This window comes from Ilyonectria robusta, assembly GCF_021365365.1.
Source record: "Ilyonectria robusta strain PMI_751 chromosome Unknown BGZ61scaffold_24, whole genome shotgun sequence".
Taxonomy (NCBI): Eukaryota; Fungi; Ascomycota; class Sordariomycetes; order Hypocreales; family Nectriaceae; genus Ilyonectria; species Ilyonectria robusta.
In genome coordinates this window covers 96,083-119,532 of record NW_025764458.1, presented here as the reverse complement: position 1 = coordinate 119,532, position 23,450 = coordinate 96,083, and the positions used below count along the sequence as shown (strand labels likewise).

At 54.5% G+C, this 23,450-nt stretch overlaps 9 protein-coding genes across 9 annotated transcripts; 4 read left to right on the top strand and 5 right to left on the bottom strand.

Annotated features, from left to right (window-relative positions):
* Positions 1-37: 37 nt before the first annotated feature.
* BGZ61DRAFT_497881 (lactate/malate dehydrogenase) lies at positions 38-1,518 on the bottom strand (the record flags this gene model as incomplete). The annotated part of the gene is made up of 7 exons (XM_046251211.1): positions 38-178; positions 239-383; positions 451-913; positions 1,023-1,110; positions 1,191-1,301; positions 1,372-1,403; positions 1,506-1,518. The coding sequence occupies 7 exons, from the start codon at positions 1,516-1,518 to the stop codon at positions 38-40; spliced, it is 993 nt and encodes a 330-aa protein (XP_046098557.1).
* A 550-nt stretch (positions 1,519-2,068) lies between these two features.
* BGZ61DRAFT_483143 (uncharacterized protein) lies at positions 2,069-2,593 on the bottom strand (the record flags this gene model as incomplete). The annotated part of the gene is made up of 2 exons (XM_046249457.1): positions 2,069-2,285; positions 2,349-2,593. 2 exons carry the CDS (start codon positions 2,591-2,593, stop codon positions 2,069-2,071), a joined length of 462 nt encoding a protein of 153 aa, XP_046098556.1.
* A 2,191-nt stretch (positions 2,594-4,784) lies between these two features.
* BGZ61DRAFT_537442 (ribosomal L28e protein family-domain-containing protein) lies at positions 4,785-5,585 on the bottom strand (the record flags this gene model as incomplete). The annotated part of the gene is made up of 5 exons (XM_046254540.1): positions 4,785-4,962; positions 5,054-5,172; positions 5,241-5,264; positions 5,351-5,445; positions 5,531-5,585. The coding sequence occupies 5 exons, from the start codon at positions 5,583-5,585 to the stop codon at positions 4,785-4,787; spliced, it is 471 nt and encodes a 156-aa protein (XP_046098555.1).
* Positions 5,586-10,014: 4,429 nt separating this feature from the next.
* BGZ61DRAFT_460021 (uncharacterized protein) lies at positions 10,015-11,057 on the top strand. Its single transcript, XM_046246983.1, has one exon. It carries the CDS (start codon positions 10,331-10,333, stop codon positions 10,709-10,711), a length of 381 nt encoding a protein of 126 aa, XP_046098554.1. The 5' UTR covers positions 10,015-10,330; the 3' UTR covers positions 10,712-11,057.
* Positions 11,058-11,062: 5 nt separating this feature from the next.
* BGZ61DRAFT_110859 (uncharacterized protein) lies at positions 11,063-12,716 on the bottom strand. Its single transcript, XM_046236930.1, has 2 exons — positions 12,274-12,716; positions 11,063-12,207 (listed from the first exon to the last, which is right to left on the bottom strand). Exons 1-2 carry the CDS (start codon positions 12,528-12,530, stop codon positions 11,415-11,417), a joined length of 1,050 nt encoding a protein of 349 aa, XP_046098553.1. The 5' UTR covers positions 12,531-12,716; the 3' UTR covers positions 11,063-11,414.
* A 1,326-nt stretch (positions 12,717-14,042) lies between these two features.
* Positions 14,043-15,207, top strand: BGZ61DRAFT_460016 (uncharacterized protein). The gene is made up of 2 exons (XM_046246982.1): positions 14,043-15,028; positions 15,186-15,207. Exon 1 carries the CDS (start codon positions 14,486-14,488, stop codon positions 14,735-14,737), a length of 252 nt encoding a protein of 83 aa, XP_046098552.1. The 5' UTR covers positions 14,043-14,485; the 3' UTR covers positions 14,738-15,028; positions 15,186-15,207.
* A 2,190-nt stretch (positions 15,208-17,397) lies between these two features.
* Positions 17,398-17,870, top strand: BGZ61DRAFT_460013 (uncharacterized protein). Its single transcript, XM_046246981.1, has one exon. The coding sequence runs from the start codon at positions 17,425-17,427 to the stop codon at positions 17,752-17,754; it is 330 nt and encodes a 109-aa protein (XP_046098551.1). The 5' UTR covers positions 17,398-17,424; the 3' UTR covers positions 17,755-17,870.
* A 1,105-nt stretch (positions 17,871-18,975) lies between these two features.
* On the top strand, positions 18,976-21,067 carry BGZ61DRAFT_497879 (WD40-repeat-containing domain protein; the record flags this gene model as incomplete). Its single annotated transcript, XM_046251210.1, has 4 exons — positions 18,976-19,108; positions 19,215-19,296; positions 19,361-20,318; positions 20,375-21,067. The coding sequence occupies 4 exons, from the start codon at positions 18,976-18,978 to the stop codon at positions 21,065-21,067; spliced, it is 1,866 nt and encodes a 621-aa protein (XP_046098550.1).
* A 399-nt stretch (positions 21,068-21,466) lies between these two features.
* BGZ61DRAFT_592175 (uncharacterized protein) lies at positions 21,467-22,824 on the bottom strand. Its single transcript, XM_046256717.1, has 2 exons — positions 22,095-22,824; positions 21,467-22,039 (listed from the first exon to the last, which is right to left on the bottom strand). The coding sequence occupies exons 1-2, from the start codon at positions 22,433-22,435 to the stop codon at positions 21,616-21,618; spliced, it is 765 nt and encodes a 254-aa protein (XP_046098549.1). The 5' UTR covers positions 22,436-22,824; the 3' UTR covers positions 21,467-21,615.
* Positions 22,825-23,450: the final 626 nt, after the last annotated feature.

Genomic DNA, 23,450 nt, shown 5'->3' with positions numbered 1-23,450 from the left:
ACTAGGTTGGTTGTTGGGGATGGTGTAAAAGGGTTATTCACTTTTGGGGAGGGTTGTGGACAAACTCGACACCCTTGACGATGTTGCCCTTGAGACCATCAATACACTTGGTCAGAAGCGCCTTCTCCTTCTCGGTGATGCCCTCCAGGGGGTTAATGGCCTTCTCAGCACCGTTGGCCTGTACACAGTTAGTCAAATGCACATATCAACCAAAACACATATCCAAATTTCTACTTACGCCAAGCTCAATGGGAACAGAGAAGAAGTCGGTGCCAGTCTCCTTGGCGATGGCCTCACCACCAGAGATACCGGGCAGGTAGACGTAGCTGGGCTCGACAAGACCCTTCTCGCCCTTAGCCGCACGGAGGACCTTCTCGGCGAATCTGGACATGGCGTGTCAGTCATTGCGGGCTAACGGATCGGACCAGGCAGGGGTGGGGTTTCGCTTACCGGAAACCAGCATAGGCCATGGACAAGGTGGCGGAACCAGCACCATCCTTGGCCTTGACAACCTCGTCACCGCCGAACTGAACGCGGTTCACGAGAGCGTCGTACTTGTCATCGGGGATAGAGACAGCAGGGCTGGCCTTGCTGAAAAGAGGGACAATGGTCTCGCCAGAGTGACCACCAATGACAGGGATGGTCAGGTTCTGCGGCTTAGACTCGCCGACAATCTCAGCGACGAAGGTCTCGGCACGGACAATGTCAAGGGTGGTGACACCAAAGAGGCGCTGGGCGTTGAAAACCTTCTTGGCCTTGAGGACCTCGGCGGCGATGGGGACAGTGGAGTTGACGGGGTTGGAGATGACGAGGATGAAAGCGTTGGGGGCGACCTCGGCGGCGACCTCGATGAGACCCTTGACAATGCCAGCATTGATCTTGAAGAGGTCATCGCGAGTCATGCCAGGCTTGCCTATGCGGGGAAAGAAGTCAGCACACCAGACAACGCGGAGAAGGGTCTGGGGTCGGGCGTCCGGGAGAGATGTCCGGGGGACGGGAGTCCGGGGTATGGGCGGACATACGGGGGATGCCAGCGGGGATGACAATGATGTCGGCGTCCTTGAACGCGGTCTTAGCGCCGTCGTTGGCAGGCAGGTAGCCAGTCGTCTTCTGCAGAGAGGTATCAGCAAGCTAGTCGAACCTCGGGGGAACGGGAGATGGCCCCTCTTGGGGATGGAGAAGCAACTTACGGCGGCGGATGAGATGTGAGATAGATCACTGGAAATCCCCAAACTGTTTACTACGTCATACAATGCGAGCTCGTCGACGAGAGGGGAGAGCTTGAGCAGCAAGGAGAGAGGCTATATCGAGAGAGAAAAGATGTGAGCTTGAGGCCGTAAGCGGTGGGCGAAATGAGGGGAGCTGTCGTACCTGCCCAATGCCACCAGCGGCGCCCGCAACAACTGTGATGGAGAGTTAGTCGCAAAGACTGCACGAATATTGCAGATGGCAGCAAAGGGGGCGCGGGGTTGAGCGCAATGATGCGATGCGATTCCCGTACGTACCAGCCTTGACCATGATGGCGGTTTGTGTGTGTGGGGTGTGTGGGGTTTGAGTTGTGAGGAGGAGTTGGAGTGAGATGGGGAGGAGAGAAAGTGAGTTTTGGGATGATGTAGAATAGAGAGGAGGAGAGGAAGGAGAAGAAGAAGAAGGGGCGAAGGAGAGAGGTTTTGAAAGTCAAGGTGGGAGGGAGGTGGGAGATGGAACGGGGAACGCGGCGCGGAACCCAAGCCCAAGCGCAGGGCGGGAAGCAATGCGGAGGGACGGACGAGAGGTCAGGATGGCGCACGCACATACGGGGGAGAGACAGCAAGGTACCGGTACTCCGGCGTCGTGCTAATAATGCTGACCGTGGTGGGAGCTATGGAAGGTAAACCTCTTGAGGTAAAGAGAAGAGAGCTTGGCGGGATGTACCTCCACAGGCCCTGCTTGTGCCTATTGCCTGCTCTGGCACGGTCAGGAACTCGTATCTGCGATGAAGGTACTCCATTTCCCCGTCCGCATTTCATCCTATCCCACATCATCCACATTGCATCCACCTGAGTTACCTATTACCATGTGTCTCGTCTCAGGACGCCGACGCCGCAGTGGCCACCTTGGTCGCGCACAACTCAATCCAGCGCGGCCTCGCTCTGCCGTGGAGCCATACGCCTACGCCAACTCCGAGTCCCCCGGGAATCAAGGTCCAGGTACCTCGACGCATCCTCACCTCCACACCTTGCTGGCGCGCGCATAGGTAGCTGGCATGTGCGCGCTGTCTCCGTGGGTGCGACGCGGGCGGGCAGCTGGTGGTCGCAAAAGAGCTCTAGTGGGGAGGGGTAAGGACGGGGCGGGGGAGGCAGACTGACCTACAATGTGGAAAGGAGGGGCACACAGCAACCGCGACCGGGGTGCCTTCCCCTACTGCTGGTCGAGTCGCTTCTCCGAGACGGCGAGAGACCGCCGCATGCAGTGAGGGGCAATGGAAGGCGCCGCCACCAACACAGAGGAGGACAACCCAACCCATTCCCACACTGCGGCCAGCGATCAAGGGATCAAGGTGGAGGGGTGCGAGGTGAGGGACATCAAACTCATCACTCGGCCAGCTAAACATTGTTAAGCAAATTCATACAGTAGCCTGGTTTGCTACTGCATGGCCCGGCCAATCATCAAGATCTAATACCGCATTCGCCCACATACCCTGCCAGATGGAAGATAGAAGCCGATATGTATCAACGGGGACCCAAGTGCGACAAATAACAGAGGTAGCAGCAGCGAGGAAAAGAAAAAAAAAATACGTGGAGGATGAGGAGGTTGCTGGCTGGTTGCCCCGCGCCGCCTCGACGATCCGCTCCAGTCGAGTGAGAGCGGGTATAGACTAGACTCCCAGAGCGCGGGAGACCGAGAGAGGGAAATCGTGGAAATGGCGAATGACTGATGTTGACTGTCTCCTGAAATTTTACTCTTCTCTACTCCAACCCCATGATCCATCAAACGGGCCCAGTCCAACCCCGTGGTTCCCGGTCGCCCGTTCCCGTTCCCCCTTCACCAACTGGCCCAACCTTACGACTGCCAGTAATAGGAGGCTGTTGCTTGGGCACTTGGACCGTAAGGCCCCTCCCGCCCCTCCCTGTCACCTCCTCTCCAGGGTGCATATGGGCGACAGGACGGTGCGTACACCTGCTCCATGCGTCCTCAGATGGTGCTAATACATATCTGCCACGCGCATTGAGTCACTGGGGAATCACGTATATCCCGCCGCGCCGCAAAGACGAGCTTTGGGCACGTCCTTGTCCCCCCGTTCCCTGTCAAACCAAGGAACCCAGGAATAGTAGCAGTGCACGCTTAAGAATAAGTCCATGATGAATCAAATTGAAATGGCTACATTCTGGGTAACGCGGCTCGTACGTTTGCGCCTTATAACCTAATTCCTGAGCTACCGCAGCCAAAACTCGTAACGAAACAAACCCCATTGTCGCAATGGAGGCTCTCGTCTCGAAACTGCGTTAGCCCTGACGCCATCCCATCAGCCCGTGCCCACGTCAGTGGTGCGCGCAAAAAACCCACCTCCCACCACTGAACGGCCGTCGAGGCCGAGTGTTGAGTCGGCGTTTAGTCCGAGTCCAGAACACAACGATAGGGATGTGATTACATATGAGGGGCATCGTGAAATAATACCCTATAGCTCCACCCAGATCCAATTACACGACAAGGCTCCAGAGTATGTGCCAACTTTTCTTGAATTTTGGTGTGCAGCTGTGGTCGGTGCAGTTATCCGTTATACAACAATGATAAAGTGTGTGTAGTATAAAGTAATTCCATCCCGTAAGACCCAGACACGGCCCACGCCTTGTCTCTCTCGCTGTCATTCCAACCCCTTGCAGTTTGCACGCATATGACTGCAGCACGCCGAGGTGAGGGGGACAACAAAAACAAAACAAAAATGGCGGCTGAGTGGCTAGTTGGTTGACCGTCACTGGCGGTGTCGGTCAGTCAGATCAACCCAGCCCACATCCCCAGATGGCTGTACCAGTACTTCCAAGTGAGGGCTTCGATTTCCGAACGACTGCCAAAAAAGAATCCGGAATACAAAGTGCGACCCTTGATGCCCTCTCGGCTCATGCAGCGGGTGAATTTATCGCAGGACCTACGTCAGGGGCATGTTTCTCGTTTACTTAGCACACCTCGGACAAGTTGCGGGCGTGGCGCGCCCTGTTGCTGCCGTGGCTCAGCTTAATTCCCGATCCGCGGCTATCATTCCCGTCGCAGCCTTGCTCGGAAATGATTTACTCCCGGGATCTCACCTTGTTCTTACGACTAACTGCCCCGAACCTCGCCGGGGCTCGTGCCTGTGACGTCGATTTATCGTATCGTCATCCTCGGCCACCGACTCCCCAGGCTAGATCCTCGGTATCTCGTGCGGTCCGATCCATCAGCCGGGTCGGACATCTTTCACCGCGACCCAGTTACTTGTCGCAGGCCTCATACGCTTACATGTGGACACGAGCCGGGTGTTTTTGATACGCACTCGTGTCTAATTGATTGTCCGTCTGCTTGCAAACGGACCATGTCGGCTTGGATTGGGTTGGATTGGATTGGGTTACCGGCGTGATCTTGGGCCGGATATATTCTTTTCATTTTCAGCTCAAATGCTAACTCCAGCCATGACCCAGACCCAGAGAACCTCGGTTGATGCTCCTCGCCCTCCTGATATCCTTTAATCACGAGAGCTACACAGGCTGCCTTCCTGGCTCATGTCCCAAACCCACGTCCCGTGCGATCCCTCATCACTGTTGTCCCATCGCTTAGTTCTCCTCAGCGGCAGCGGCCTTCTTGGCCCTGTTGCCTCGGAGCTTGACCTCGTGGTCAGCCTTGACAGGCTTCTGGGATCGGCGGATGGCGGAAGCACGCTCGACGGCAGCGGCGCGGAGGTCACCACGGTAGCCGTTCTTGGCGGTCTGGTTGGCAACAGTAAGGTAGGTCCTGTTTCGGGGAGTAATCTGGTCAGCATTTGTTCGTTCGCGAGAACCCTGCTCCCGCGGAGGGTTAATAGTAAATATCTTCCAAAACTCACTTTCGGCTGGCCTTGGTGACGGTGGTCTCAGTCAGGTTCTGGGCGGGCTTGTTGGCAGTGCCGGCCTTCTTGCTGATGACAACAACGCCACCCTTCTCGTTGGCGGTAACACCGACGGCCTATCAATTCCAGCTGTTTAGTTTCGGATCATTCGCGCAAATATTCATCATGTGTATCGCGGGCGTACCTTCTCGTTGACGAAACCGGCGTACTGTCGTGTCGATATGTTAGCTATGATTGCTTCGCGAGCCAGTCCCCCACAAAGAGGGAACATTATTTCCATCGCTATAATCGTACCTTGCGGCTGACCTTGTTGGTCAGGTTGAGGGGGTCGCGGGAGAACTGGACACCACCGTTCTTCTTGCTCTTGGCGTAGAAGGAGTTGTTGTTTCCTGCGCATCGGGAAGACCCAGTCTCAGTACCATCATCGCGCACAACGCAACTCGAAGCATTCGAGTTTTTGGGTCGGGGACTCACGGACGATCTCCCAGATCAGGTCCGAGGACACGTTAGGAAGCGAAGCAGCAGACATTGTGATTTTTGGTTTTCCCGGGAGGTGATTTCGCGACGCCGACGATGAGGTTTCTTCAGAGCTTCTTCAACTGCCAACTTCAAGTGTCAAAATCCCGTTGTGCGTTCGGCTAAGTTGAGACCCACACCCACACGCTCAACACGTGACCTCCATCTTTCGGAGCCCCTCCTCTGATAAGTCTTATCAATTGGCGCTGGTAATTGAATACTCCACACCACCGATCTACGACGAAGACGGGTTCATCCGAGCCTGGCTCATTCTGATCTCTCACGGGGAGGATCTTGCAGTCACATACTTGACTCTCAAGCACTGATTTTTTCTGATTATCAGCTTCCCTAGCAGCCCTAATCTTTCCATGCTTCTTTGGCTTTTCCACACCAAACTTAGTTGTGATTGTGATGGATGAGAACATTGTAAGACATCGCAAACCTCACTGCGCCTAGCAGTGATCTATTCGTAGTAGCCTCAGCACCAGACTGTTCACTAGTCCGCCTCTCTCTTACTTGTAGAGTATTTGTCACTTCATCCCAGCCCTCCCATCTGATCATCTAAATCTCAACCAGCCACCACTTATCCGTCGTGTAGATGACATCTATTCCGCGCCTTGGACCACTGGACTGGAGGGCCAATTGAATTCGTGGCTCATAGGTCGCTCAAATATAATGTGTTAGGAGCAATTATGGCAGATATCACATCCACTCTACTAACTAACGACGACTTGATCTGTCGGTTGCCCTTCTGTTCCGGGCTGTCCAGATGCGATGGGCCAGACGATTGCAATGCGGATTTTCTTGACCCATTTCAACCAGTCCCTGTAATTGTTATATTAGCTATATGCGGCGATTGATCGGTTCCAATGGAACTCCTTCTTCATTACGCCTCGGACAGACTTTTAGAATTATAATGGCGAGAGGTTGACTACCTTAGACCCATCAATATTGTGGTCACTAGTGTTGATCTACAGTCCAAGTCGGAACCAACCGACAAAGGACAACATTGGACTACTGAAGAATTCGTCAGTCTAATCTTGTCAAATTGTTATTGTGTCAAGGAAGCCAGCACTACGCTCCTGCATCAATCAAGTACTCGTGAGATGCAGGCTGGAGGCCTCGATCGTGTTGTCAATGGGGTCAAGAGTAGTCTGCTCCATATTTAGGATCGAGTGTAGAGATTTTCGTATCGGCTGTGCGGCAAAGATCAAGTCATGTTGAGCTCGGGCTAAAGGGGAAAAGAGTAAGGCTATTGAAAATCAGTTGTTCATGCAAGTCACATGCTTACCTGAAATATGAATATCACATAGAGCTACCTAAATACATTTATGATACTGGAATGATATTCTGTGACCGCAATTAAGCTAAATTATTGGGTGTATATTTGATGTGCATGTCGCAGTTAACACTATCAAACAAAATGGTAAATGATATGAATTCATGATAACACCGCTCTCACTGTTATACTTCTGTACTCCTATTACAACTCTTCGTTGAATAACTCAAGCATGGTAAAGAAATGAATAATGATATATCATCTTAAAAATTAAGCATCACTCGGTCGTAACATGTTTCGGTTAACGCATCAATGGTGTGGCTAAATTTACTATCGGTATCCTGAGAGCACCCCTCCCCGTAGCAAACCGAGTGTTCCAGAAGATGTTCGTTATGAGGATTTTATTAACACAAGACAAGTACTGGTCACCCAGCGTCTAAACTTGAGCTTCCTTTACGCAAGACTCGGAACGAGAATGGGCGCGTAGCTGACTTCGTACTGTGTGGCTAAGCATAGTTCGAATGAAGAACCTTGGTCAAGAAGTCGTGACTATTGTCTGGATTGTTCGCGTATATAGTCCTCGTAGTGCAATTCTGGAAGGTCATGTTTAAGCCAAGTTCATTACAGTCGATTACTCAAACAAAATCATCAGCTCCACGTCTCAACCTCTGTCAGCTACATTGCGAGCATTTTGAGTCACCTTCCATACACAGGCGGCTTCGGCCGATTAGTATAATAGCAAACGCTGGAGAGTTCTTGGGTGCCCAATAATTGATGGACATCTGGAACAGAAAGGGGAGATTGTGTTTTACAGTTGGAAACCCTACAATCCCCTCTGCTTGGCGTGTATGTGGCAGGTACATTTAGCTCTGGTTTCTCCTAATCATTGTTCAAGTGCCTTTTCTTTTTCAATTAACCTACCCTGCAGAATGTGACATGGCTAGTGTACATCTATTTAAGGAGCTGGAAAGCTACCTGACCGAAATAGAAAGTTATGTGATTGTGATGACTATTTCAAAGCGTGTATCTACTACTGAGGTAAATTCGTTGATGGGATGCCTGGCTCCTTCGGTAATTCACTTAATTGACGCTTGGGAATGCAGCAATGTTGTGGCAGTTAACAACTGTGAGCAAGTAGGAGAGTTCGTTTTAGATCCAACTCACTGATCGATTTCGTACAGATGGTATGCGTCACTTACAAGTTACATCTGGTCCTCGGTGTGCTTCCTGCAAAAGCGTTGGCTCTAGAAACACACAGAGGTTTCCCTAATTTGATATGCAGAAATATCTGCATCAGATCCTGCGGCGGCTAGGATAATACCCAAGCTGATAATAGGCTACCCGTTATGTTGGTCGGCCTCGAGTTCGTAAGCGAATGTCCGAGAAGGTGTATTAGGTCGTAGGGTACCACCCGTGAATCTGGCTGTCGTCAAACTCACCACCCCAAAGTGAACATTTTCTCGAAGGATGCGCGACTGCTGCTTGGGACTGGGACATACGAACCTAGTGACCTAATGCAGATGATGTATGGGTCTCAGGCCGACATATGCACCGGAGAAGCCACCGACGGGGTTCTACCTCTAGGTTTGAAATTAAGCTAGGCCAGCGCCTTTCGTCATGAACGCCGTCTTCGGCCGCCCAGGCGTGACAGAGCGCCAGATATCGATGAAGAGAGCCAGAAGCCTGGATCATTTAATTCAAGCATCGGCGCTGAGAATGCTGAAAAGAGCACGGATAATAGCGTCATAGAAGTGTGCCTCATGAGGAGCATGCAGGTGTAGGGATGTTAATTGGCTTGGGATATACAAAGAACTAAATGAATGACAGTATACTATCGCGCAATCTGCCCTTCGTGTGTAGACTCTTCTTATTTCCCAGCCAAGTGTAATTAAGCAGCTGTTGATTTCATGGCCCAGGATGTCTTATATCTGAAATGTCATATATATCTAAATCATTATTCAGGGCCTCTACTGGTGAAAATATCCTTCGATTCGCGAGGGCGAGCGGTGTGCCTGCGCGTTTTCACACCTCAGTTCACAGAATAGAAATATGCCACATGATAAAGCAGGAGTTCTCCGGCGTAGGAAACGAAAATGGAGTCAAGGTTGGAAAGAAGCGACAAGGGGCCTCTGGATCAACACCTCTTGGTTGAGATGTTCAAAAAGAGTCGTAACACGTTTGGAGATTTTCTTGTTCCTTATATGTTAATCTGCCCGAGGCTCTCAACAATAATCGGGGCATCTTACGGATCTTCAGCGATGAGTGCGATCGCTCGGAAAAGGTTTTCTCGGAGGGCCGCTTCGTCGGCCTAAAGGCATGCTTTACTTGAATTTGACCAGCCGAGGGTGCTAATATCTGAGAGCGGCCAGGTACGTTCCCTGCTCAGTATCATACCAGAGAGCAGAATCAGTTCCGCATTCTCCGTTACTCACCATATTGAGAGCTGCACATAACAGCGATAGACTCGAGCAAGAACATGACATAGTGAATGACCATACACCGATGGTCTCGATTATCCCGAAAGTGTCGGCTAAAGTAAAATGTCTGCCTTTCTTATTAAATCAGAGTAAATCATTATTATAAACGATAAACACTAAAAATTAGGATATTAAAACTTACTTCCTAAGCTGCTCTATTAGGATAATAGATAATTGTCAGTAGTTTTGAGATCGTAGTTATCTATGCAAATAGCAATAGGTGTGTCTTCGAGTGCCATACTCAACTTAAAAGTAGCAACCGCGTATTAGACCCAAAATAATATGAAAGACTGGAACTAACTAAATAAGTCTCGGCAGATGAGTACTACCAAAGCCGTTGAGTTACAGGCTGAACACCCCAGCATTCCATCGCCAACTATGACGTTGATGTTGGCCACGTGATTTTACAGGGGCACGCTTACAATCGATGCCCGACGATGTTCACGAACTCAAGAATCCTTGATGGGCTGGGGAGATTCGACCCCAGTATTGTCTGTTACGTACGGTGCTATTTCAACACATTAGCAAGCAGTAGACACGAAAGGAGGTAAAAGAGTCTCATCTTATTGAACGTATTAGCTTACGTATCGGCGTCCGGCGCGTGGCTGTGCCTGTGGGGTGGCGCCGCCGGGAGGGAGCCACTTCAGCAGTCCCGGGGTCACGTCAGCACTGCCCTTTGGGACCTGAGACGGGTCACTTGTCACAAACCTCATCCCATCACCGTCCATCCAGGATCTCCGACGAGGGAAGATATTCGCTGACTCTCTCTCTCTCCCACGACTTCCCCGCGACCCACGTCCCAGCTCCCTAAGCAGGGCTTGATACCTATCATGCGAACCCGATAAACGCAACAACCTCCCATCTTTCTCAGCACCAGCGACCCCCGCGGCTTCCGCCTCTTTGACCCAAGCTTGAAATTACGAACCTCGCCTTTTTTCTCCCTCTTGACGCGAAACACCGTCGACCGCTCCTTTTATCGGCTACCCGCGACAAACCGACACCATGGGTTACATTCTCTACTCCGTCTCCGTCTTCTTCATCATCGTCGCCACGGCGCTCTTCCTCACCCGCTCGCGCTGGGTCCCGAACGTCCCGGACCTCCCAGGCGCAGGTTACATCTACTCGCGGCTGCCCAACAGTTTCGCAGGCGATATTGAGGCGGGCTTGACGAGCAGCACGTTTGATCTGAGCGGCAACGTCGAGGATGGAGACTCCCGCGCGGGACTGGATGATGCGGCCAAGGCCGAGGTGCTCAAGATCATGAAGAAGCGCCGCCTGACATTTGACAAGGCGCGCAAGGTGTACATGGAGAGCCGGTTCAAGGCCAACGGCATCGGCGCGGATGGCATCCCCCGGGATCCCAAATTCGTGAGCTTCTCCTGAGAGGGAGCCCAACCGATTTAGATCTGTTTCAGACCCCTTATACACTGCCCGTCGACATCAGGCGACGCCTAATTAATGCCTTAACCACGATTACTACCACTACCAACATCACCAAAACCACGACCGACCGCGGGTCATTACTATCCCTTGATGCTTTGGACCATCCATCGCATCAAACTACTTGGCACAACTGTTGCACTTTTCTTGCTTGTCTTTCCACTATTTCTTTTTGTTTTGTCTCTGGGAGGAAATGGGAACGAGGATTCGCCCATAGCCATGCAGTCATTGTCTGCACGGTAAGGAGTTTCAGGATGCCAATTATTATTAAATTTTGAGGTCTAGCTTTCCCGCCGGACCGTGATATTTCTTTTTGTCTGGAGTATCGAATATACAAGCAATCATTCACATCTCGTCAGCTCCCTCCAACGCCGTTAGTAGTAGTGAGTGTGGACCAATATGTACAGGTCAAAAAATATGTACAGGGGTAACATGGCTTCTAACGCCGAGTTCTTCCCTCTTAGTTTTGTCAATTTTGCGTCTGGACGACGGAGCACATGGGATGCTGGGATTTGACCAGCGCCCCCATGGCAACTTTGAGATGCCGCTGATGCGCGCCCCATTTTCCGGCTCCCTGGGACCTTCAAGGACCCTAGGATGAGCATTGTGACCGGGGGTCGGCAAGCCGAAGAGACCCGCTCATCATCTATTGGGTCTTCTTTGATCCCGCCTTGGCCTCATCGTATGTGCGATCATCGCCGCCCTCAACTTCCTTCACCAGCTCATCGAACTTCTTGGCCTCGCTGTTCCAACGCTTTTGCGACATGTTCTCTTCACGCTTGAACATCCAGGCTTCAGGCATGCGATAGGTGCCACCCAACCGATCAAAGGCAGTGAAGAACTGGCCGTAATTGACCTCGAATCGAGAGTGGTGGAGAGAGTGGCAGGCAGCGCCGTTGATGAAAGGGTTGTTGGTCATGTACTCGCCATCGTGGATCATGACAGCCCACAAGTTGACGAAGATGAATAGGGCGACGTAGGCCATCTTCTGGAGAGGGAAGATGAAGGGGAAGATGTGGTAGGGCAGCGACTGGACGTATCCGTCGAGCGGGTGGAAGGCGTGGCTTGCGAAGGGAGTAGGCATAATCCACTTGTGGTGAGGCTTGTGAAGGTACTTGTAGACTGAGGGGAGGTGGAGCCATCGATGAGCCCAGTAGATGCAGAAGTCGGTAAAGACGAGGAACAGAGGGAACTGGAAGTAGTTGTACCAGAGGCCAGGGCCCTCCTCGGTGGTGTCGTAGAGCTTGCCATAGCCGTTGACCTCAGCAAGGAAGATCGGAGCAGTGATGAGGGCCATGACGGGAAGTGCTTTGTTGGCCGAGATCATCTCGAGACGGACCTGGTTCTTGATGAAACGGGGGTGGTTGAAGGTGCGCTTGTCGAAGATGAACTGGTACGATAGGGCGGCAACGATGAAGTAGACGGCCAATCCGAAGATCCTGTAAAGGGTATGGTTAGCCAAAGTCACGGAGTTCTCGGAAGGAGCGGGAGAGTGTATCACGTACCAAGTGATGAGGAAAAGCGTGATGAACTGGCGCAGAGGGTGGTCGCGGTCCAAGGCACTCATGTAGGCGTGCTGGGATGGCTCGAAGCCGATGAACTTGGTTGCCGGCTTATATGACCATGTCGAGAAGGCTTGCGCAGAAGCCGTCGCATTGGCGCCAGTGGCCGGAAAGTCATAGGGCGCGGGGCGCTTGGGGAGCAGCCAGGCGAAGACATAGTCAGTGATGAAGGTGTCGGTGAGCTCAAGGACGACATCCATGATGGGCGAGTATTGTGATGGTTCGATCCCAGATGGGGTGGAAAGGAACAACGGGGTAGAGGTGAAGGTAACAGAAGAAAGAGGTGCGAGACTCTCCAATCGCGGTTGGCAAAAGAGTTGGAGGTGCTTCGGATGGGGACCGCGGGGATGTTAAGAACCGAAGTGGTGGGAAGGGCCTCCCTTATCAACCGAGCAGGAAATCGAGCGGTAAAACGAAATCAGGCCACTGGGAAACAAAGACCCGTCGGGGAGTCGTAGTAGACCGAAATTGAGAGAAGAGGCACTGTGCAGCTATGGCCGGGATCTGGGGTGGTTTTTTTTGGGTTGGTCTTGGTTATTGGCAGCGGCGCGGGGCGGGATAGTGGGCGTTGAGATGTCGTGCGGTCAGGGGCCGATTGATGGGCGGACAGCGAGAGGGAGGGTACGAATTGGGGAAGATGCGAGCCAATTGGGCCAATTGGAGGTAATTGACAGAACGGCGGCGGATGTAAGAACGCGCCCGGTGTCAGACGAGAGAGAGGCTGTTAGGAGAGGGACGCAATTCCCGTTGACGCAACACAGGAAGGAAACACATCGGGCGTCATTGCTTTCTTGTTTTATATTCTTCACACGCAATCCCTGCCTGTCTGTGCCAGGAGAGAAGCGAATGCCTCTGGGCGGATTGGTGAACGGGGGCGCCAAGTGCCGGATACCGCAACGGTCGTCTTTGGAGAAGAATCGCATGATATCAGAGTCACGGCTCCGATGCAGCCCGGTCACCAAGAGCCAAAGACCCCAGCGCGTCCCCCAGCGCGTCGCCTAAGTTACCTAGTTGTGCGCGTCTCTTTTCAGTGGTTCCCCAGGCCATCCATGGATCGTGCACTCTTTTCCACAGTGGTCTGCTCCGGAAAGCCAACCGCCGAGAGGACCCAGCCAGTGAGAGCGTCAAGCCGCACCCTGTTTGTGGACCCGCCTCGTGAAAAATCAGGGCTCTCGCAATTGTCCGGGACAGACAGGAACAGTAGTAGGGCGGTTAGACATGGGGTGGAAATCGACACTGGAAGATGCACGTCGCAGTAGTACGACACTGACAGGTACTGTTTCGACCTGCTCAACTGCCGTCGATCCTTCATCTTTCAGATGTACACTAGGGTACTCCATACCTATGCATCACAGCCAACGGACAACAGTATCTAATGGTGACCATCTAGCCTCGAGTATACCAGGGATACACCGAAGGCGAGAAGAGATGGAATGCGATAGTCAGCCACCTAGGTAATGGATATGCCCTCCATCTTAATTCCACCACCGGGAGGTCAAGCCTCCACGCATCTCTGTTCTGTTGTAAATCAAGATGAGCGGTGGGCGGTAAGCCACGGTGGATCCGGGTTTAACACCATGGGAATTTGACAACTCCAAATCGACCGGCACCCTCTAGTAAACCGGGTCAAATCAAACCCCCCAGAAGAGGCAGGTCCCCCCTGGATCTCGGAGCCAAGCGGCCTCGAAAGATTAAAAACCATACGATTCCCGTCAAAGGACTTCCGGCAAGAAAAGGACGTCTATGCATTTGGCACTGCAGCATGTGAACGAGGGGAATGACGAAGAAGAATGCGAGAATGCGGGACAGCGCAGTTACGTATACGAATACGCTTGGCCCCTTAGCCTCTCCCTCCATCAAACCCTTACCCACGGGCCGAGTCCACTGGACAATTGGGCATGATCGAACGGCTTTTTCGGAATGCCGGGCGGTCAACAGGCCTGATCTGACAAACCAGTGAGAGCCATGATAACATCAGCACCTTACCTGGGACCGGACGCATGACATCCTCGTCTCCTGCCGAGAAGATCACAAATGATAAGCCCAGCACCGGCACAAACCTTCAACCGACCGGTACCCTCCCCGCCGGCCAGACGCCGTTCTCCATGACCGAAACACGCACCTGGCCGGCCTATTGCGTCTGGGTGGTTATGTCATGCCGGCTGGTTCTGCAACTCGCTGGTCAGTGCTTCGCCAGCTGATTCTCGCAGGATGCGCTGGCCGTCCACATACGCAAACACCCCTAACATTTCTCTCTCTCTCTCTCTCTCTCTCTCTCCGTCAGCTCGGCTGCGCTCCCGGCCGAGATGAAGTCTCGGCCTCCCTGAACGCATCTGCAAGGGATTGTCTTATCACCGCTGGGCCTCCCGGTCTTTCAAAGTCTCACTCTCACCATGATCCATTGTGACATGGTAGGTGCAGCCACTCATCTTGCAAGGTTGATTCACATCAGCCACCCACTACAAGAAGAGGCTTCGGTCAAATTCGACGTCCAAGTAGGTGGGGACGGGGAATTGGTGTGCGTCAGCCATGTGGCACTGGGTCTTGATCAACATTTGACACAGGAGCGCCATCCATCGTCATGAGGTCATTTTGGGTGGCAGAAGCCAATTGCCTAACAAGGGCGCGGCGACGTTTGGGACTTTGGCTGATCTAACACGTAATTTACGTCGACGTCGTGCTTTACTTTCTTCTCCCGGTAAGAAGAGACCTCATTAGTGCAGAGTATGGGAAACAATTAAGGTGGGATGTTGAGCCTGAAACTCAAAAGCGGCTATCCGCAAGTGGATGGTTTCGGAACGCTCTAACGAAAGTATGATCACCAAGCATCCCCCGGATTATTGATCGGAAAATAGTTGTTCTCTAGGCCGTCGGCAAGTCCCTTTTCAGATGGCACGCAATCCAAAACAACACTCACGTGCAAAGCTTGCCTGGGTTGGGCGATCCAACCTGTGTCTGAATGGCCTCGTTTTTTGGTGGGAGGGGGGGGCCGGTTCTCGAACAATTTCCTACTCATTTGTGTACCCATTTCCGTACCTATTGCATATTAATCAACCAACTCGCAGAGAAGTCGAAGATCGTCATTGTGTGCATCAATGACAAGTGCCAGATCATCCAGTAGCCTTGTCTCAAATTCCTCCCGTTTCTCCCCGGCAAGCAGATCTCCAGGCCCAGGGCAGGTCTGTCTCACAAGTCTCAAAACCACTGCTCCTGTGAAGACATCACGAAACAGGAATCTTCCGTGTTTGTCTGAGGTGGTAGGTGTGGCAACAGCCATTCATCGGACGACCCGAAGCATGGTTGTCGCACAGAGTGGGTGGTCCAAGCACGCAATGCAACAACCATGGCTGGTCTGGGCACATCCACGTCCTCAGCGGCGGCGGCTATGGCTAGGCTGTGTGTCGTCGTTATGCAAGCGATCCCTTCCCACCCCATTTCCCACCCTGTCCCATCTAACTCTGCGGGCCGGCGGCCTGCTACACCACTTGCTTGGGTGCATGCAAAAGCACGTCCTCTGTAGCATTGCTTCGTCCCCACAGGTTCTCGGCTTGCTGTCCCTGCCTGGCTGTGTGCATCGTACGGTAAACCCGTTTGTACTGCAGTTGAGAGATATACTTCAGCGTCTTTGTATCCTGGAGCTGTTGTTTGCTGCAGCCGTGCTGGCATATATCCAGCGCCGTTTCACCAGCCCAGGACAAGGACAGCGGTTTCCAACTCTCGCACAGGTATCCGTACCCCCGTAGGAGAGTCTGCCCTGCATGGAGAACTGGCTTCTACATGGGCTAATTAGGTCAGGTGCGTGGACCGAAGCTAATTCCATCTAGCTCCCCTGTCGAGCGCGTTTTGTTAGTGCGGACGCATGGAATCTCAAAGGTTCGCGGGCTAAAAAAAAAAAAAACGTGACGAGATGCCGGGCTCTCAGTCAGTGAAATGATGCCCGCCTTCTAGCCTTGGGGACTAACTGACGCAAGGAGCTCCGATGTTCTAGCCGTCTCCAGACCAGGCCCGCAGAGTACGTTTCACTGTTTAATATGGAGGGCCACCAACCAGAAGGGAAGCTGTAGGGGGAGAAGGACAGGGCCAGCCCGGACGGACCGGTCCCGGGGGAATCTCCGGAATACACTTTGTTTCCATCACCACTCGCGAAGCTGAGGTTAGTCGATTGCAACCTTCGGCCGTAGGTGCAATTACACTTACCCCGGGAGGCACATGTGGTTTGAGAGCTGCCGAATCAAGACCAGCGGCCGATCAAACCAACTCCCTCACCACCACCAACATCACACCAAATGACACATCACACACCCTCCTCTCCACCCTGTCCAACTTGCCGTCCTCGACGAACCGGTCAAGAAGGCACGGCTACCGATACAGCCCGCCTCTCGATTTGGAGCAGTCCGTGGAAACATGTCTGTGCAACCACAACTCGTATAGCAACCTCCAACGCGGAAATAGTACAAGCTTACGCACCTGGCTGCATTATATGCATGGCGAAGTAGCATCTGGTCGTTCGATGCGAAGAAGACACCACGACACTGTGAGGATGGATGCGGTGAACCATAAGCCTCCCTCTCTTGAGATAAAGAAGTCGGCGCCGGTTTGCCACCCAACTATGCAGTAGGTCAGCGGCTGTAGGCTGCCGCCCCCAATCTGCAAGTTGGCTGCTGGTCCGCAAGCACCACGCACATCGTCTATCGCGGCCTGCAGCTAACTACTGCAGATGGATGTACCATGCCAGCCTCGCAGGCAACGAAGGGTGAGATCCGCAGAGGCCTTGATTGAGCATTCGGTAAGACAGGCATTGGCGTCTAGGGCGTCTTTGAGTGGTTAATAAAAGGCCCTGGCTGTCTGCCGCATCGACGTCCAAGCTCATAGCTCAGCTCAGCTCTGCGCTGCTCGATGTTGTCACTGAAACCACCCCAAAACAAAACAGCGGTAATCAATCCCCTGTCTCTGACTTCCCACATCTATCGCCTCTCGGCTGCAACCCCCTTGAACCGTTCTCACTCACATCCTAGGCCCTGTGCTGCAGTCGCTGCAGTCTCGGTGCCTTGATGCTGGATGCTGGTACGTACTCGCCCACACGGCTCGCTCGACATGGGCTACGGTCTCCGGATCCACGTCCTGCCCACCCTCACTTACAAGCACACCCACCCCATCACCACAACACCCCATGCTTGTGCAACAGAAGCACAACAACACCATCCAGGAACGCCAGGTTCCACGTCCGAGGAAACACAGACACATACGAAGTACTCTCCGCCTCTCTCGCCAGCACTAAGACACCCACACCCCTTCCCCCCAGAGATCAAATGCCGCGGGTGGGTAACCTGTTCTTCCATGGTGCGCCATCCCACTGCCACCGTCGTCACTGTTGCTCGAGGCGGAGGGGCGTGCGTGTCGAGTCAATCTTTCGCCCTTTTGTAGTCAACAGAGCCGACAAAAAACAACACAACAGGGGTGGAAGCGGATGGCAGATGGCGTGGGAGAACGATGCACACCAGGGGGGTGGAGGGAAGAAGCACGGAGACCATGGCCTCAGCCACATGGAGACAGCATCACGGCTGACCCGCAATCTGTCGCCAGCCTCCATCATGGCCATGGCGCCCGATTCGCACAGACCATGCGGGTCAGGGCGTGGCGTCCCCCCCTTGTAGCCGGAAGCCCTGTCGGTACCTGACCCTCTGCGAAAAGATACTTGCCTGCCCATGCCCGCTACCATCTGCAGCCCGCCCCCACACCCCGGGAGGCACACCTCCACTGTCGTTCAGTGGTGACAGGCCCCCACTGGTGTTCGCTGCACTGCGCAGTACTGCGCGGTAGGCCACTGTCACCTCTTGGCTCTCACTGCTCCTCGCTGCTCCTGCAAATGGCCCGCTGCATGGAACCCCACCTGCAGCTGTCCAGGCCTGGCTGGGGCTCATGTACCCCCAGCCCTGCTGAAAGTACCCTGCGAGCCCCCGGCTACCCCCCTCGGGGCCTTAGTGGATCCCCCCAGCAGCTCCCCCAGTGGCTCCTCCAGCGGCCTGACCAGCAAGCCCAGCTCGCTTCCCACGGCTTGGGGCTCCTTGGGGCTGCTTTTGGGGGAAGAGGCTTGCCTTGCTTCGGGGCATTGCTCCACTATCCCATCATACCCACGGGTTGAGCGCCAACCCACCCAGCACCCAGCACCCAGCACCTAGCCCTGGCTCTGCTCTCGCACTGACGGTGACTTGTCTGACCGGCACACCTCCATCGTCCCTTCTCCGTTTTTGCCTTTTTTTCCACCTTTCCCCCTTCCAACAACATCGTCGCGAGTCCACGCCCCATCGAAAAAATCATCCGACCCGGCCTCGGCGACCGTCCTAATCCTCCCCGTCGCCCATCGTCTACGACTCTCTCGCCTTGCCCATCTCGGGCCTCTCGATTCCAGCCTCTCCCGCGTCCGCGTTCGCGTCCTCTCCTTTTGGCCACGCCCCCGGCCCCGTTCTGTCCACTTTGCCGGCGCGCGCCAGCCTCCTTCACTCCGTCTCGCCGCGTGCAAAAAACACATCGTCAACCGCCCGGCCGCTTTCCCTCCCCCGAACCACAACGCGTTCCCCCCGACATCCAGTCTCGCCCTCGCGGCTAGCGTCCCGGACTCGTCGTCGCTGAGTCCCGTCGAGCGCAATGTCCATGTACCCGCACCGCGGCATGGGGGGCGTCCCCCCAGGCAATTCGGCTCGCCTCAACGAGCTGCTCGAGCAGATCAGGGCCGAATTCGAGACGCAGATGCGCCAAACCGAGGGCTTCGAGCATCAGAGTACGTCTCACCTCTCACCCGCGCCTCTCCCAAAGGCTCCGTGTCGTTGCCGCTCCGCGCGCCACGCTGCCTCAACCTCGAAGCCTCAGCTAACCATTTATCCCAGTCTCGGCGCAAGTCAGTGAGATGCAGCTCGTCCGGGAAAAGGTCTACGCCATGGAGCAGACTCACATGACTCTCAAGCAAAAGTGAGTCTCCCTTCTCGATAATTAATCCGCTTTGGAACTTGCGCACTGACTGGTTGACTTTTAGGTACGAGGAGGAGATCAGCATGCTCCGACATCAGCTCGAGGCTGCCCGGAAAGGTGCCCCTCAGCCTGGCATCCCCGGCCCGCCTCAGCACGCCGGCCCCTCGCAGCAGCCTCCTTCCATCGCGCCCGGCAACGGCCTCTTTAGCGGTATCATGGCTGGCGGTAGTCAGGGAGGTCTCGCCCCGCCCCAACAGCAACAGCAGGGCCAGCAGCAAGGTCAACAGCCTCCCGCGCAACAACAGCAGCAGCCTCCTCCCCAGCAGCACCCTCCTCCTCAGGAGCAGCTGGGACCTCAGCACCAGATGGCTCAGGGCCCTCCCGGCCTCCCCGTCCCTCCTCACCCCAGCAGCCAGCAGCAGCCGCCCTACTCCCAGGGCTATCCTCAAGGCCCCGTCGCCAATGGCATGGGTCCCCAGCCTCCACAGAGCACTGCTTCTCCCGGCCCGGGCAGGCGAGGCATCGGCCGGCCCCCCAACGCCGTCGGCCCCGCGACTCCCCAAATCAACACTCCGGTGCCCTATCCCGGCAACGCCCAGTCGCCGCAGGTCAGCCATCCCACTCCCGACCACGCTCGCATGGGTGGTCCTCGCGCTCCTCCCGTTGGTAACGCCCTCGGCGATCTCGAGGTCGATGCTGTAGCTCCCCACAACAAGAAGACTGGCAACGACTGGTATGCCATCTTCAACCCCCAGGTGCAGCGCGTTCTGGATGTCGACCTGGTCCATTCCCTGAGCCACGAAAGCGTTGTGTGCTGCGTGAGGTTCAGTCACGATGGTAAGTACGTCGCCACTGGCTGCAACCGATCCGCCCAGATCTTCGACGTTCAGACTGGTGAGAAGGTCTGTGTTCTCGAGGACCACAACGCTGCCGACATGAGCGCAGATCTGTACATCCGCAGCGTCTGCTTCAGCCCCGACGGCCGCTACCTGGCCACCGGTGCCGAGGATAAACTGATCAGAGTACGTTGAAATTACATAGATACGTTGTAGCGCGCGTATGCTAACCATTTATCTAGGTCTGGGATATCCAAAGCCGAACGATTCGCAACCACTTCTCTGGCCACGAGCAGGATATTTACTCTCTGGACTTTGCGCGTGACGGACGAACGATCGCGTCCGGCAGTGGCGACAGGACTGTCCGCCTGTGGGATATCGAACAGGGTACCAACACCCTCACTCTCACGATCGAGGACGGTGTCACGACTGTGGCCATCTCGCCCGACACCCAGTACGTTGCGGCAGGTTCCCTGGACAAGAGCGTCCGCGTGTGGGACATTCACTCCGGCTTCTTGGTGGAGCGTCTCGAGGGCCCCGACGGCCACAAGGACTCCGTTTACTCTGTTGCCTTCTCGCCCAACGGCAAGGATCTCGTCAGTGGCAGCTTGGACCGAACGATCAAGATGTGGGAGCTCAGCACCCCTCGCAACGGCCCCAACCCCGGTCCCAAGGGCGGCAAGTGCGTCAAGACATTCGAGGGCCACCGCGACTTCGTGCTCTCGGTTGCACTCACTCCCGATGCCAACTGGGTACTGTCCGGATCCAAGGATCGTGGTGTCCAGTTCTGGGACCCTCGCACCGGCACCACCCAACTCATGCTCCAGGGTCACAAGAACTCGGTCATCTCGGTGGCTCCCAGCCCCCAAGGCGGTTACTTCGCTACTGGTTCGGGCGATATGAAGGCCCGCATCTGGTCCTACCGCCCCTACTAGACGGATTGATTGACCTGTCCGTCTGTCTGTCTGTTCACGCCTCTCTGTCTTTGTTGTTTGGTCTTATGGTTTGGCGTCAAAATTTCAAAAGCAAGCAGAGGCAAACCCCATGAGGATGAGAGAAACGCCATACTTAGCGGGAGAGAAGTTCCGAGGATGTGGATAGGAGTGAGAAACCTGGGAGCTATGTGATGGGAAGTGGGAGCTTGATTGTGCCTGGAAGCGAGAGCGGCGACGACTTTTCTGTTTCTTGGGATAGGACATGCCAAATGCTCAACCTGGGGGAGGATATCCGCGGGGTGGCGCTATGGGAAGGAATGAGAAGCAACCCTCTTTGGACTGGACGTGTGGGAGGGAGGCTTTGTAAGGAATACTCGCCGGCTCATTATTTTGTGTTGTGTGAATTGTGTTTATAATGAATGATTATACTTTTTTCTTTGCTTGCAGGTAAAAAGTCGTAACTACGTGATTGACTCTCGGGGTATCGTTCCTTGCGCCAAAACTATCCAATGATATATACCGGGAAACCAACATGAGGTGTTGGAGGTTTAGAGGGAGCCGAAGAGACTGGACAAGGCATCGTCACCCTTCTTCTTCTTTTTCCTTTTCTTTTCCTTGTGATCCGTGGGTGTGTCCTCTACAACGTCTCTCCTGTTCTTCACATGCTTTTCGGCCTTTGCCCCTTTGGAATTTGACTCCTTAGGCACCCCACGATCTGGTTCTTGCTTTGATAGCTTGGGAATAGCAACTTCATCACGGGAGACGGCGACGCCCAAGTCTACTTCTTCGCCAGGACGGGTGGAAGACGATTCGGTGTTGGGTGTTGTGGTGGTGGCAGGCGTGGTGGCAGGATCGGAGATACGGTCGGAAGGGACGAGGTGCGATAGGAGGCTGTTTATGCGCGCGAGGGCAGCAAGGAGCATGAGGCCCAAGGGTGCGTGCTGATTATCGGCGGCGAGTTGCGTAAAGGCGCTGGCTGTTGTTAGCATGTGCTTCAAACGTCAACTTCCGGTTCGCCGTAGCCTACATGTATGCGCGCGGGACAACATGACATGCCATCCACTTTGCGTGGACTACCGCGGGCAGGTCATGATCGGCGCGCGGCGCGCGGCGGAGCAGGGCAGCACCGAGGTTGCGGGACGCGCGACGGAGGAGAGCAAAGGCAGCCCACCAGTGAGAAGCGGAGTGCTGATTGCAGTGGCGGTGGGCGACGGCGTGGAGGATGGACAGGATAGGGGCGAGGGATGTGTGGATTTGGGAGAGCAACTCGGAAGAGAGAGCTGAGGAAACGGACGACGGCTTGGTGGAGGAGGGTTGGTGTTTATGGAGGGGCTTGGAGCTGGAGCTGGAGGTGGCGTTGCGGTTCATTGTCGGTGCTGTTGACGGTTGAGCATTGTGGGGGGCCGGCCGTGGGCAAGCTAGATGGGGAGGGTATAAGGCCTGGGGTGCAGGATTGGCATCGGAGGTGTAGGAGAGAGCTGTCTGCGTAGGTCGCTCTGTAGAAGTGAGGTCTACTGTATGTGAAGGGGTGCGGTGACGTGCATGAACTTTTTCGTAGGCGCGTGGTGGGTGGATGGACGTTGGAGGGTCTGATAAGACAAGGGCCCGATAAGGATACGATGGTCTGTCGCATGATCGTATCTAAGTTTGCCAGTGCGTGCACAGGAGATGCGGCAATCTGACAACCAAAGACCTGGACCAATTCCTTATCTATGCTCCGCCACAGAAATGCAAAATACGACCTCACATGCCGTGCTCAACTACCTCACACCCACAGATAGAGGATAGAGACAGCATCTCCATCGAGCAAATCCATTTCACCAGAGACGCCGACCCAGACCGTTCTCTAGCCACTTTCTGGGTCCATCAAATTACATAACAGCCCAGGCCATTGCGGCTCACCAACGCCCGCTGCCTCGCTCTGGATGTGGACAGGACTGGGGTGTGTCGCCGCTAACCATGTCGTCCCCACCACCATCAAACCGGCCCTGAGCTCACAGCAGTTGAATTGACCGATTGCAGTGGAGATGAATCAACAGATGCAGCAAGACGTGCAGGAGATGCCTCGGCGTAAGTGGGCGCCTTGTGGGTGGATGGATGGCCATCCTGGAAGGCGACCAACGACTGTGACGAAGACTGAAGATGCCGTACGATGATGGATTCGTCGTCACAAACGACAGAGGCAGAGACGGAGAGAGGCAAGATATAACTTCTACAGCACAGCACGGAGAAGACCAGCGCAGCGCACAACACGGAGCAAAGAGCGACCTTCCCAACTACACCTAGCGAAGAATGAAAAAGACTCCATATCTCATCTAATCACGCGTCTGTCGTTGGATGTCGGCGGGCTCTGTCTTCCCCGCGGTTCACGCCACACCATCCA

What these genes read in the sequence shown, in the direction of transcription:
- BGZ61DRAFT_460021 (XM_046246983.1), top strand. Translation starts at nt 10,331, where the DNA reads ATGGGTTACATTCTCTACTCCGTCTCCGTCTTCTTCATCATCGTCGCC.
- BGZ61DRAFT_110859 (XM_046236930.1), bottom strand. Translation starts at nt 12,530, where the DNA reads ATGGATGTCGTCCTTGAGCTCACCGACACCTTCATCACTGACTATGTC. An exon ending in ACGCTTTTCCTCATCACTTG is followed by an intron (nt 12,208 to 12,273) that starts GTACGTGATACA and finishes TACCCTTTACAG; the next exon opens with GATCTTCGGATTGGCCGTCT.
- BGZ61DRAFT_460016 (XM_046246982.1), top strand. Translation starts at nt 14,486, where the DNA reads ATGCCGGCTGGTTCTGCAACTCGCTGGTCAGTGCTTCGCCAGCTGATT.
- BGZ61DRAFT_460013 (XM_046246981.1), top strand. Translation starts at nt 17,425, where the DNA reads ATGGGCTACGGTCTCCGGATCCACGTCCTGCCCACCCTCACTTACAAG.
- BGZ61DRAFT_592175 (XM_046256717.1), bottom strand. Translation starts at nt 22,435, where the DNA reads ATGAACCGCAACGCCACCTCCAGCTCCAGCTCCAAGCCCCTCCATAAA. An exon ending in GTTGTCCCGCGCGCATACAT is followed by an intron (nt 22,040 to 22,094) that starts GTAGGCTACGGC and finishes AACAACAGCCAG; the next exon opens with CGCCTTTACGCAACTCGCCG.